This window comes from Pteropus alecto, unplaced genomic scaffold, assembly GCF_000325575.1.
Source record: "Pteropus alecto unplaced genomic scaffold, ASM32557v1 scaffold86, whole genome shotgun sequence".
NCBI classification, from domain to species: domain Eukaryota; kingdom Metazoa; phylum Chordata; class Mammalia; order Chiroptera; family Pteropodidae; genus Pteropus; species Pteropus alecto.
Window position 1 is genome coordinate 28,821,237 of NW_006442109.1, and position 14,724 is coordinate 28,835,960.

The following is a 14,724-nucleotide window of genomic DNA, read 5'->3' on the forward strand; positions in this document are numbered from 1 at the left end:
ACTCTTTCCAATAACAAGCCCAGCAATGCAGGGAGAGTGAAGTAATGAATTTCCATCCACACCCAAGGCCAGGGCCTCAGTGGGAACCTGTGTGCTCCACAGTTAACACAGAGTTTTAGAAATCTGTTGAACTGTGAAAGATTTCCTCCAGGCTTTACCTTGACATAGCTTCCTTCTTTATCTGAGACGAGGGCCACATATGTGATTTCATGATGTCTGCAGTACTCTTGTAATTCTTCTTGGGACTGAAATAAATAAGCACAGTGTATGACATAAATACAGAGCACCTGGAGCAGCTTCAAGTAATTAAGGAGAATGAAAACACTGTTCAATTGTATTCTCAAAGTGAACATGCTGACATCAGGGGTTATAAATATTAAGCAAGGAAAGTTCAGATTTCAAAGGAGAAATAAGACCTTTTGCTTTCATTACTTTTGCTATTGTGATAAGGGGCCATTGGTGATCAATGTGGTGAGGATACAGTAAGAGGTTTTCAAAGGATTCAAATTCTGATGGAAAGTATAAAAATTACACCCCCTATCCCCTCCCCCCCACGATCTCTGAGGACAGCAAAGGTGACACAAGAAATAGTGGTAGGTGAAAAGCAGAACTGAAGCATAAAGCAAAGAACATCAGAGCAGAGAAGCCTGTAGAGAATAACACTGTGCTGGACTGAAGTCACTGTTACAGGGCTTATATTTTACTGAAAGAGCACTTCTCTAACAATTTATGAAATAAGAAAACGAGTGGAAAAGGATACTGCTCTGTCAAATGAATAAAAATTATCGCTCAGCCTACTTCTGACATGAATTTTTATATAACACCCACAAAAATGAACAGCAGCAGCTTCAGAAAAACCACCTGGCAGGTGATGTGAAAGGAAGAGGAGGGAGGGTGGGGGTTGTTTCCCCAGGCATCTCTTCATGCTCTGGGGCACCTTGAGCGTGGGTGAACGTGTGTACAACTTGGATGATCACCTATCAGTGAGCCACGCAGTGATCAGAAGTTAGTAATCTAAAGGCCCTACATTCTAAAGGGCAGGCAGATGTGGGAGGTCTGAGGCTACAACACACTAAACACAGAATACTTTGGGGAACTGTGATAGGCTGGTTGTGGCCTGCAAAGGTGTCCATATCCTAATCCCTAGAGCCTGTGAATCCCTAGAGCCTAATCCCTAGAGCCTTTTACCTTGCATGGTAAAAGGAGCTGTACAGATGTGATAAAGTTATGAATCCTGAGATAGGGAGATTTTCCTGGATTATCTGGGTGGGCCCAGTGTAAGAACAAAGGTCCCTGTAAGGAGACAGGAGGGTGAGAGTTAGAAATGTTAGGATAGAAGCATAGATCAGGAAAAAAGATGCTACACAGCTGAGTTTGAAGAGAGGATGGGGCCATAAACCAAAGAATGCAGGAGGCCTCTAGGAGCTGGGAAAGGTGATGAAATGGACTCTCCCCACAAAGCCACCAGAAGGAATCACCCTATCGACACATGGTACTGATTTGAGCCCAGTGGTACTGATTTCAGACTTCTGAATTCTAGAAATGTAAGCTCATAAACTTGTGTTATTTTAAACCACTAAGTTTGTGGTAATTTGCTACTGCAGGAATCAGAAACTACAGCAGGAAGAACTCTAACCACAGAGATAAATAAGAGTTTGAGAACCTAAAGCCACTGAAGGTGACTTGCCATGGAAACCACTCACTCATAGGTGCTTTTTGTCTCATTACCTGTGACCAGTCATACATGATTTCTGCTGTGATTCCCGCCATCCAGAGTTTCTGGGTTATGTTGATGGCCCTGGACATGGACATCTGGCCAACACTTACAACCAGGAGGTCACAGGAGCTTATTGTAACCTAGATCAGAAACAGTGATGATATTTAGAAGAGCGAGACTGCAGACGTGTAGGTGGGATCAGCACTGAGCGGGAGGCAGCACTCATGTGAAGACGGGCATTTTGAAATCTTATATAGCAACATATGTGCAGAAGTCTTTGCTTCAAAATGATATAGTAAAATGAATAACAGTAAAAAAACTTTAATATTAGTCTTTTAAGATAGAAATGATTTCAACTACCCTGAGCCATCAGGAAGATATGGTTTTCCTCTGGGAAAACTAATCTTGCTTGAAACACAAAGGAAAAAGAATCACTTTTAGCTTTGCAGAGTACAGCAGGATTTCTGAACAAGGGGCTTTGATATAAGTCTGTTAACAACTGTAACATCCCACATTTACATAGCTCATTACAGATGAGGAGAGTGAGTCTAGGAAAGAATGGATGGATTGTCTGAAGTCCCCAGCTAGAGACTAAGTACTGAAATGCAAGAACTCATGCCAAGTCTTAGGCTTATCCATCATGGTGAAGACAATCTCTCAAACCCTAGTCTAATGCTGCCACATCCAGGGCTCCATGTAAATGACTACAAAGTGAAAGACGACTCAAGGCACACTGGAAAGCAAAGCCAGAACTTACAGGTTCTTCCATGCTGAGGACAGCAGCAGATATCTTGTCTATAGCTATGCTGACCCCAATGGCGGTGGGAACTGGCCCCAGAGCTTGTGGCCCTCTAAACTGCGGAATCTGCGGAGAAAAACACACAGTTCTGGTCATGAAATAGAGAAGAAACTGCAATTATGGGCAAAGCAATGATATAAGGGCATGTTCTCTGTCAGCAATTTATCATCAAAGAGTTCAACAAAAAGATGTATCTGAGTAGCAAGGGAGACAGAGAGCGAAAAGCAAGCACACATGCCAATTTAGGAAAATGCTACTGTAGAACTGCATTATTCAAGATGGCAGCTGCTAGCCACATGTGGCTTGAGCATTTGAAAAATGGCTAATCCTAATTGATATGTGCTATAAGTATAAAATACACACTGGTTGCAAAGATTCAGAATTAAAAAAAGAATGTAAAGTAGCTCATTAATTATTTTTAGATGTTTGATTACATGATGAAATAGTATATTGGGTTAAGTAAATGCTGATTGCAAATATTTAGAAAAAGTATATAAAATAAAGTATGTAAAAAAAGTATGTAAAAAAAGAATGAAAAGTAGCTCCTTAATAATTTTAAAATTTTGATTATATGTTGAAACAATATTTTGGGCATACTGCATTAAATAAAATACATTATTAAAGTTAATTCCACCTGTTTCTTTTTATGTAATATTACTAGGCAATTAAACATGTAACATATGTATGTTCTGGTTCGGGATCCAAGATGGATAGGTATACTTCTCCCTATTCTTCCTGCTAAGTACAGCTAAAAATCCTGGACATTACATATAAAACAAACATAAGAAGACTCTGAAGTGGAGAGAAAGGAGAAGACTAGTCAGGATCCACATGACACGTGGCTAGTCCCCCAGGTTTGGTCTTTGCCTCATATATCCTGGATTGGGTGCTGGAGAAACCGGCGACATAGACATGCCGAGAAGAACCAGTAAAAAAGACCTGGTGAAAACCTGCTCTCTCTGGCCAAAAGACCACAAAAGGGGCAACTCAGCAGGACAGAAAACTTTTAGACAGTACCTGCCCTGCTCTAGGCAAACACCATAGGAAAAAACACAGGCCGACTCCCACCAGGAAAGGATGAGTGGGAGCCTACACATTCACCTAGATTAAGGAGCCCCTCCCTAACAAAAGTCCCAGTAGGGTGGCATCAGAGAAGATGAAATAGAAGCCAGGACTTAACATGTATCTGCCTGGGGGGTAAAGCCCCCACCCCCAACAGTATCTATAGAGGCCAGCAACCCCAGGATCCTGGAGTTCCACTCCTACCTAAGTAGTAACAAGGCCAACCTCCCCACTGGGGTGGTGCCAGAGGAGGCTGAGTAGGAAGCTAGATTTTCCTCCCCTCGCCCCCTCAACATAGTATTAGTGGAGACAATGTGGGAAGCAGTAACGGGGTACCCCCTCCCACCCTGGGGATGTCTAAGAAGGCCAAATGAGGACCCTGGGTCTTTATCTCCAACTGGCAGTAGCAAGGTGACACCCATCTGCTCCACAGGTGCAATATCAGAGGAGGCCTGCTAAGCCAGAAGATCTAGATAAGCTCCAGAGTCTCAAAATACTCAAAATATCCAGGATACAACTGAAAATCACACATCTGACAAGGATTTTAAAGCAATCGTAATAAAAATGCTTCAGCTGGCATTACGAACAGGCTTGAAACAAATAAAAAAAATGGAACATTTTAGCAAAGAAGATAAAAAAACTTAGTGGATAGATCACTGGCAGAATGAAGACAACAGCGGAAACATTCAGTGAAACTGAAGATGAAAACAGAGATTATTCAATCTCAACAAGAGAGAAAACAGACTCCAAGGCAAAATGTCCCAGGACTTCAGGGATATAACAAAAGATCTAACAGTTATGTCATCAGAGTCCTAGAAGAAGAGGAAAAAAAGTGAGACAAAAAAATATTAGAATAATGTCTGAAACATGGTTCTGCTGATACCATGGTGAGAGGGCTGGGAGTTGGGAGAGTGAGCAGGAGACCTTGTTACTGCTGGAAAGTGGTGAAAGTTCCAACTTCCCACTCAGCCTTCTTCGGAACCACCCCAGTGGGGAGGGTGGCCTTGTTACTGCTTGGGTTGGGGTGGAAGTCCAGGATCCTCCACTGACACTACTGGTGGGGGACATTACCCCCAGGTAGACATGAATGTCCTGGCTCCCAGTTCATCTTTTCTGATGCTACCCTGCTGTGGCTTGGTTACGGGCCCACATAGGCAAAAAACATAAACCCATAGGTTCAAGAAGCTGAGAAAATCCCAAATAAGATAAATCCAAAGGAAGTCATGCCAAGACACATTATTATTAAATTTTAAAAACAAAGAAAAAAAATCTTTAAAACCTTTCCTATAGGGGAAAAATAATCCAAATAACAGCACATTTCTCATCAGAAACCAGAAATGTTAGGGAAATACAATAGATTTCTTCTCTTGAGTTTCTCAGAGTTTGACAGTCGAAGTAACAAGCGTAACACTGTCTGATGTGGATCTCAATGTGTGTAGAGGAAGTTATTTAAGACAATTACATTATAAAAGGAGGGTTGCGGTAAAGGGACTTAAAAGCAGGTAAGGTTTCTACACTTCATTTGAACTGATACATGTCCACAGCAGCAGACTTTGTAGTGATGGAACAGCTTTGCATCTCAATTGCAGTAGTGGTTACAGGAAGCTCCACTTGTGATAAAATGGCCACAGAACTGTGCACATACCGTAGACCAATGTCCATTTCCTCGTATTGATATTTTATTAGAGTCATGCCAGGTTTAACCATTGGAAGAAAGTGTGTAAAACATACAAGGCCTCTTTGTACTATCTTTGCAACTAAATCTATAATTATTTAAAAGTAAAAGTTTAAAAACACTACAAATGTAGTTCATAAGACATTTCTATTTCTAGATGAAAGATATACAGCTATTCAATTGTACTACTGGTTCAATTTTTCTGTAGGTTTGAAAAATCTCAAAATAACAAGTTGAGGAAGAAATGAAATTAAGTCAGAACAGATCAACAAATAATGGGCAAGCCCTTACCAGCAGGTCATATCTGCCACCAGCTGCAAGGATTTCGGATATAGCCCTTTGCCTCCGTCTGATGAATGCCACAAACTGGAAGATGATCCCACTGTGCTGCTGTACTTTGTAAACCAAGCCCAAATTGATCAAGACCTGTTAAGTGAAACGCCAAACGAGTCAAGGGCACTGTTTTCCATCAATGGCGTCAGAACAATCTGTACAGCGTAAACCAATATTCAGTAAGATCTGGCACAAAGTCTGTTTAACTACAGATTGCCAAGTAAGAGAAACTCTGCTCTCTTCAAGAATAACCACTTGTCTGAGGCTAACAGACATAATAAGAATTGCTGTACGAGAGGAACTGTGATGCTCGCAAAGAAATTCTGATTTAAGCTAAATTTATTACTAGATATCAAATGTTCCAAAATATAGAAAGCAGAGTTCCTCAGGAAAAATAAAACACTTATTAGCATTAATAAAATAAAACCCATTTCCCTCTTGTGCTGTTATTAATGCTGCAAATCTGTACTGCCAGAATCAAACAATTGCCAAACCTGTAACTTTATGCCAAGTTTCTTCAACAGTCCAACAACCTCCTCGAGATCTTTTAAGCCATATTTCACCAATTGGGCAACACCTGTTTTCTGTTTTATTAATGAATTTATTGTTGGCATGAGATCTTGCAAATCTCCCTTCTGCTCAATAAATTTGTATAGTCGACACAGCTGGAAAGCAAAGAGGCACAGTTAGCTTGCAGTCCACAGCAGGGAAGGCTCACTTTGCAGTGTTTCATATACAGGGGAACCCAGCAAAACTTTAGCACTCTAAGAAGGGAATTTTGTAGTTGAAGGTTATTTTAGCCTTTACCACAATCCCAAGGATTATTATCCTTTTCCAACAACTCTAAGGGACCTCGCAGAAGTGCTTCAGGCACCTACTTACAGTTCATTTTCAGTCACACACACTCACTTGTAGTTAATACTGACCCCAGCAGAGCAGACCTTGGCACTAGCAGAGCCTCCATTATATATTTTCAAACCAGTATTGTTCCCCTTTCCGTTCTCATGGATTCCCATTACTACAGGCACACAAACAGAAGGAGCGAGAAGTGGGAAGGAGGGGCCGGAAGGCAAAGTCTGACTCGTCCTAACATTACACCAAATCAGCCAGAAATTCCCTCTCCTTCCTTTGCTTGAATGATTCCTATTCGTAGCCATGGATGCAACTCAGATGTCATCTCCTGCAGGCAGCCTCCTGATCTTTCCTTCTCTCCTACTCAGACCTCGATCCCAGCTCTTACCACCTGTACACACTGTCCTCCCCAGGAGAAGGTGGTGGCTGACGATGATCTATCTATGGGCCAGGCACAGGCTCTGGCACAGAGGAGGTGAAAGAGGAAATAACTGGGATCGTAAGACCAGAGAGAAAACTCCCAGGAGCTAAAGTGGAAATTAACAAAAATTATAGCTATTTTAAGGCTGCAGGCAAGCAGAACCTGGTTCAACTATAAATTGGCACCTGGAAACTAAGAGATGAATGAAGACTTGGTTTCGTGTAGTTTAATATAATAATTATAAATCACCTGTATCTTCTAAAAAATCCAAAAATGTCAAAATCTCCTATAATCTCCTTACTAAAGATTAAATATTCTCATTTAAATTTTTCTTAATAAAATAAATTATTTCTTCTCAAATTTTAACATTAAATTACCCCATTAATAAAATTCCAGAAGCACTAAAGTCGACATCCCCAGGTTTGGGTCCTCATCCTATCATCAACTAACTCCATGTCACTTTGGACAAGTCAGTATATCTCTTTGGGCTTTAGTTCCTTAGTTCCTCATCTGTAAAAGAAGAAGACGAGGCCGCGTATCTGAAACTCTTTTACAATATTTCTACTTCCTTTTCTAATATTCTTAGAGTTCCATTTTTAAATAATGAGAGTACCAATCACCTTTATTAGCTACTAATGTTTCCATTTTAAACTAATCAAATACACAACTTTGAATTAATGCTTATCATCATCAAATGACAAGTGGGTAGAGATTTAGCAAAAAAGCTGACATTTTAGCAACCAATGCAGCTTTCATGTGCAAGTGTGAACTATTTTTGAAATGTGACATTAGTTCAATGAGTCTTTTCAACTTAAACTTTTGGGTAAGACATTACTGAAATAGTTACTTGAGTTATTTATCACGGGACTATTTGTGCACATAGGTATGTGCTAAGTAGATGTCTAGGGTATTATCTAAGTACTATTCTTTATATTAGAAGATTATTCCACTGGGTCACTTTGTATATCATTAATACCTCCTCCAATATTTAACACTTAAAATTTAACCTGGCTGAATTTCTAGAATTTATATTGCTATGTATCTGGGTTTACTTTCTCTGCCTGCAAACTATATGGCTGATTTCTTTAAACTGTGGTCTACATGTGCCCTGTGAAAGTCATTTTAAAGAGCTGAGGGTAGACACATGCTGCATGTATCCATCCCTTCATGGCTTTTTAAAGGCCAATTCAAATTAAGAAGTTGAAAGAAGTTTGTAGGCTTCTCAACTTACTTCTCGTCATATCCCTAGCATTCTGCCTGCCACACTGTAAAAGTGTGATTTTGTCCAAAAGATTGAGTGATTCTGCCTGACCTGTGTACAATCATATTTTAATCTATCCCATATGATCATCACAGGATCAATAACTGAGTGTCAGACCAAGAGCTAGAAAGGTTCTGGAAAAAAAATTAAAAAAAAATCTTCTTATATAAATATTCAGGAAAACGTAAGAAATCTCTGTTGTCTTCTGCTTTTCAGTGACTCAATTAAATGTGGGTTACTATGCCAAAGATCTGGGCCCAATCTGCTGCCTATAAAAGAACACAACAAGCCTGGTTACCCTGTAAGATGTTCCTCATGGACAACAGGATCAAGTACAAGATTTTAGGAGGAGGAAATGTACCAGAATAGCAAGAGCTTTAAGTCAATGCTGAGGTGTTAGAAGACTAGGGTGGGGTGCGGGATGGGTAGATACTCAAATGACTCTGCAGAGCTCTGTGCCTCATTCTAGTAGCACGGGCTCTATTTTAGAAGAGGACAGCTAGTCCTAGGTCTGCTCGCAGCAGGCCCTACCAAGCACAGCCTTTACAAGGGATGTGAAAGACAAGTGTCTGGTAGTGGAGAAAGAACAGGATGATTATAGCACATTAAGCGGCAGCATGGAGAGGCATTCTTTGATCACAGCACTGGTTTCTCTCTTCCCCTAATCCCAGAGGTTGCCATGGTACCTGTTAATGCTCAAGGGAAAAACTGTGAGGCGGCAGGAAATGCTGCTGTCTTACTGCAGCAAGAATTCGGCAGCATTTTCTGGTATCACAAAATCAGAGAGAGTGAGCTGTAATAATACCATTAGAAAGTATTTACACTATACTTACACTATTAGGAGACAAAGACAGATTACAAAATTTGGCTTCCACTTCTCTCCTCGTCAGCTTTTCTGTCTAATGTAGGAAAAAAAGGTAACAATGAGAGTGACCAAACTGGCCCTGAACAAGATACAATTTCCAGGCTAATTCCGACAAGTACATCTTTCATTTTGGACAAACTGCTCCTAATCATGAAGGATAAATTCATTCAGCAATTTACAAAAATATTTTTTCCAATTCACATTAAACTGTAACTAGCATTGTTTTAAAATCTGAAAAACCCTGACATAAAAGAATTAAAAAAGAGAAAACTGTACTTGCTGAATGGTGTGGCGACCTAGAGTTGGACAGGCTTAACCAGGGTGTTTCTGTTTGTTTGGGGAGGTAGTCAATTGATCTGTGTTCCCTTAATAAAAACCACATACTGACAGGCTCAGCATTTCATCCCACACTGGCAGTTAGGCTGTGGCTGTGGGATATGAACAAGGCTGACCTGAAGGCCCTCTGCACAATCTCTGGGATTTCTGCCAGCGTCTGACTGATATCACATTGTATCCATCACTGCTAAATAGCAGCAGCACTTTTGGGGGAGGAGAAACAAACGCTAATGTTAAGGTCCTCGAGGAGTATCTGCCAGATGAACCACCACTAGAAAGAAACGCTAATGTTAAGGTCCTCGAGGTGTATCTGCCAGATAAGAGAAAAGCTAGTTAAGCCTTTTGGTGTATAAAAAACAATAAGCCATAATGGAATTCCACTATGCGTTGTGCCTTAATCATGGACTGGCACGGTTACTGAATCTCCTGGATGCCTCTTATTTATTATAAAAACAATGTGTAAGATGAAAAGAAATCAGAAAAGATAAGCATTCACCTTCATCCAAGCCCCATAATATAACACTATTTAAAATTTTCAATGTTTCCCCTCCAAGCTCTACACACATACTATAAAGTAATTGCACACATACTAAGTAGTAACGAAATACTACAATGTGGCTAAATAAGAAGAGTAACTGAAGGCGCTGCTTCCCCACTCCTACAGGATGGAGTGGAAATGAGGCTCCAACAAAGATTTAAACCACTCTTCCCCAATTTAATTAATCTAAATCTATAAGTGATTTTACTGATGAGCACGGGCTGGTTGGAAAAATTAAGGGCAGGGCATAAGTCTCTGATTCTCAGTATTAACACTCCCTTTTCTTGGCCTCTGTAAAGTAAGTATAATAATAGCACTTGTGAGGATGGAGTGAGTTAATCCCTGTAAAGAGCTTACAATAATGCTTGGCACATGCATAAGTGCTCAAATAAGGTCATTACTGGCAAGTATCAGGACTGACTTTTTGCCTTGAGAGCAGGTTAATGAAGAACCTTATCATACAAATTGAGTAACATAATTTGAATTTTTCAAATTAGAATTTTTTTAAAAAAAGAAAACACCCTGGAGGTCACTAGTAGTACAAGGCTCAGTCCAGAATAAAAGCTCGACCAATATTTGTTAACTATTGACATAATCTCTTTGATTATGTCAATAGTTAACATTACCTGATAGCAATGAGGAAAAGAGATAAAACTCCCAATTCAGTGTTATGCTTACATCAGTAAGAAAATGCTCAGGAACTATTATTATCCTTCAGTATCAAGTCAAAGTAATTAAATGCTTACCACAGCATCATACAGAATAATGTAGACTTGACTGAGTTTATCTTCTGGGATCCCACAGTGTAATAGTATTGCTTTCAATAACATGGTATGGTTCAAGTAAATACTGTAATTTCTTTCCTAGGATACCAAAAAAATTATTTTCATTATAAAAGCAATTCAGGTACATGACCAAATCTAGAATCTTACCACCAATTAAACATCCTTCATATATGGGAGGATCGGACACAAAGACTGAATTTTAGCATATTGCTTTTTAGCTTATTTTTTCATATATATTCTTTTTTCACTATTGCAGTCATAGAGTATAATATAATTTAACATTTTATTAACATGTTGAAAATACTTTGGACTTCGGTTATGTTAAAAAGCCTAAGCAAATTCACACAGATTTAAAGAAACAAAGGATCTGGCCCAATAGTAACTGACATATAAGCACAGGCTGGTAGAACAGTTTGTTACCTTTGTTCATACAAGCCAACTTATGAGCACTGAAAGTCACGAGCTGTGTGCTGAGCTAGGTGCAGTGGGGCATACAGAAAAGTAGACACACGGGCTCTGCCCTAAAAGAGCACACCCTCTGACTGGATATCTAACAAGAATACAACTCAAGAAAGCAAGTGATGTCTCATCTCAAGTGCTGTCTGTGAGAGTTGAAAAGAAAAGGTGGCCAGCCCATCCATGAGGGAGCAGTCAGGCTTCCAGGGGAGAAAGGACCCAAACCATGGCTGGGTAGAGAAGTCTTTCAAGACAAAGGAACACGTGACTGACAGCACCGTGGTGGGTGTGAACAGGGCACGTGTGTGGGGTGAAAAGAAGGCCCGAGGAAAGCAAACCTGTTGTGCTAGAAGCAGTCATGCAAACACGATGAAAAAATGAAAGTGGGAAGTTGAGAGACTGGATGTAGGAGGAACCCGCTGAGGGTTTGGAACAAGGTGTGAACCAGCTAAAAGCATCCTAAGAATCTTAGATTAAGTTCTTGTATTTTGGAAGAATGGGCAGGAAACAACACTCTTCCCCCAAAACAAGACAAAAAGACAAAACAAAACCCTTTCCTGTTGAAGCAGAGGTAAGAGTCTGAGGCAAACCTCAAAAACAACATTATTAAACTGTTTTCAGTTGCATTAGTAAAAATGTGAATTACTGCCAGGACACATTGAGGGGCAGTTCTGTAGTCCAGGGGTTCCCAATCCTCAGGCCTGGACCGGTACTGGTCCATGGCCTGTTAGAAACTGGGCCGCACAGCAGGAGGTGAGCGGCTGGCCAGTGAGCGAAGCTTCATTTGTATTTGCAGCGGTTCCCCAGCATTACCATCACCACCTCAGCTCTACCTCAGCTCATCAGGCATTAGATTCTTATAGGAGCACTGGTTCCTGGTGCCAAAAAGGTTGGGGACTGCTGCTGTAGTTGGTGTTTTCCCTTGACATCTGGTAAAGGACTCTAGCGGCATAACTTCGTAATGTCAGAATACAGAAAAGAACCTGAAGGGCTGGAAACTCTTGGATGATTTCATAGATTGTATAGATGACTTCGGCAGTAGGCAGAGAGCTGTTGGTGGTAGAGGTGACGATATCAAACGCACATTCCAGAAGTTCTTTGGGATGAAATCGGTCTAACTTGCGAGGTCTGAACACACGTTCGATGCAGTATCTGGAGAGAGAAACGTGGATTTCTAAGGTTAATGCTTCCAGGAATCAAATATGCGTAAGAGAATGCTGAACAAGATAAAAGTAACAAATATGAAAGTTAATCAGTGGAATGACTAAGAAAGCTTAAAGACAGACTTGTCCAGAACAGTTGTACCTCATGATCTAGGTTCCAGTCCCCAGTTTTTCCACTATTAAACTATGGGGCTCATTTTTTTTTTTTTTTTAATGTCAGAAATGAAGATGAAATTAACACACAAAAAATTATTTTACCTTAGGTGCTTACCTTCTACATGGTGATACTCACACCTTAGGATTATTAACTGTTCACTTGCAGTTGAGAATAAAAGCATGTAAAGAGCTCCAATTTCTTTTGAGGCAAGAAGCTTCAAAGCAGGGTGCCTCACTGACAATACTGCTCCAATTTATGAAGACCTCGGTGTTAGACCCCTGTTGTATTTGCATGTATAGAAAACCTGCTAAGTGCCTGGAGCTCCTTAGTGTTTACACTCCTGCTAGTTTTACTCCACTTCCCTAGACACAGTTTTTGTTCAGTTATTTGTGTAGGCAGTTTTCACACAGAGACCACTGGCCATTTATCCTTCCAATTAAATTTTAAAAGGGGCCATCTGTGATCAATAATAGCCAGATGTTTTTTCAAGCCGCCATTTGTGAAAATAATCAGTTATGTTGCTTGGGGACATCCAGAAGTCACAGAATAGACTGCAGGAGCTTCAGGACACTTACCTAATGCTACCTTCCTTTTAGGGAGGAGGAGGACTGCCCTCACCACCTTATAGAAAGGATTACTGTGGCTGGGCTTTTGCACCGTGTTCCAAGATCAATACTTTAAACCCTACATTCTTTACTGGGTGAGTATCACAGAAGATAAAACATTCACCTGGGTTTCTTTCCTACATCCACCAAATGAAATTCCTATTGTTTCTTACCGTTTTAAATTCAATATATTATTTCTTGCCACGTATCTTGCAAAAGGAACCTGGAAAAATAAAGTTTCGAAGGTCAATGTCAATATGTGCCAACTAGCATACTCCTTTTGGTTTTTTTAATAAGAGCTTTACCATAAAGTTTACCATTTTTAAGCATACAATTCAGTGGTTTTTAGTACATTCACAAAGTTGTGCACTGGTCATCATTCACATTCCTTGAACAGTTCCTGAGTGTGTCACTCAGTAGGAGACCCCACTGCCGGACATAACACCAGTCGTACTCATTGTAGTATTTCTTAGGTTTTTAAGTTTGAGAAAAATTCGCTTTTAGTTAAATATGCTTTTAGTTAAATATGCTTTTAGTTAAATATGCTTTTAGTTAAATATACTTTTATACTTTTTTGGCCAACTTTTATTGTGCCAAATCAAAATCAGTGCAAGTTATTTGGTTACTTGTGAATCTTTTTAAAAGTGTCATTTATGATAATGCAATCGAAATGGGTATTATCAGTTATGGTGAATTTCCTGGTTTTCCTATCAATCTCTTAGGAGAAATTCTTAATAACCACCCACTAATAATCACTACAACTTATAAAACCATTTTCACATTGTCCCAAGTGATCTGATAGCATTATTAACTAATAGGTCCAATTCTCAAAACATAATTATTTTTTGTATTTTGGAATGGACTATCAGCTCATAGAAAGGAAGCCGATACTTAAAAATCTATACTTTAGTCTCCTAATGTCTAGAGAAGCAGCAGCCAGTTTTAAGCATAGCTATGTAAATATGTGTACTTCTACCTTTTCCTTCAACAGAGCCCAAATGTCTGATATGCTATTTATTCATCTCTCACTCAAAATAATCCCTAATCACTTTATTATAAAAGAAAAACATAAGCCAAGAATATGGAAGGAATTTTTCCTTAAACCATAAAAGCAAAATATGTTTTTGCAATAAGCCATACAACATAGATATAAAAAAGAAAATGACTTGATTCCATTCCTCCTCCAGAAAAATAGTCACAGGTTCGGTGTATTTAATCTTTGACACTTCATTCTTTGGTGATAAAAAAGCTAGTGTGTGTGGTCATTCACACTCATGTAGAGCATATTTATACCTTACACATACTCGTTGTTTTTTTTTTAAACGTTTCTTTCTTTCAATAAAAATGGGATATTAGAATTCTCTTTAAACACTTTTCTTTTTCCATCTAACAATATACCATGGACCTTTCTACAGATCAAATATACATACGGATATATCTAAATATTACGTATTTTGATCTCATACCTCCTTAATATTCCATAATAAATTATCCAATCATTTTCCTATAGATGAACATGCAGTTTCCAGTTCCTGACCACCACAATAATATGAAGGTGAACACTGTTTTAATATGCATACATCAATATATTTTTATTTTCTTTAATAAATTCCTCAAAGTGGAATTGCTGGTTCAAAGGGTATAGTATGTATATAAAATTATTTTATTTTATTAAATACTTTCATATTACTTTTCTAAA

General features: G+C 39.3%; 1 protein-coding gene across 2 annotated transcripts in view; it reads right to left on the bottom strand.

The window, feature by feature from the left end:
- The window catches only part of EIF2AK4 (eukaryotic translation initiation factor 2 alpha kinase 4), an 88,121-nt gene that overhangs the window by 14,022 nt on the left and 59,375 nt on the right, over positions 1–14,724 (bottom strand). For both annotated transcript variants that reach the window (XM_006920502.3, XM_025038783.1), the window contains 9 exons: positions 13,199–13,248; positions 12,084–12,252; positions 10,606–10,722; positions 8,954–9,019; positions 6,081–6,251; positions 5,545–5,679; positions 2,475–2,582; positions 1,729–1,857; positions 159–245 (listed from right to left, as the gene is read on the bottom strand). In XM_006920502.3, coding sequence (XP_006920564.1) covers positions 159–245; positions 1,729–1,857; positions 2,475–2,582; positions 5,545–5,679; positions 6,081–6,251; positions 8,954–9,019; positions 10,606–10,722; positions 12,084–12,252; positions 13,199–13,248 — 1,032 coding nt within the window. The remainder of the gene's footprint in view (positions 1–158; positions 246–1,728; positions 1,858–2,474; positions 2,583–5,544; positions 5,680–6,080; positions 6,252–8,953; positions 9,020–10,605; positions 10,723–12,083; positions 12,253–13,198; positions 13,249–14,724) is intronic.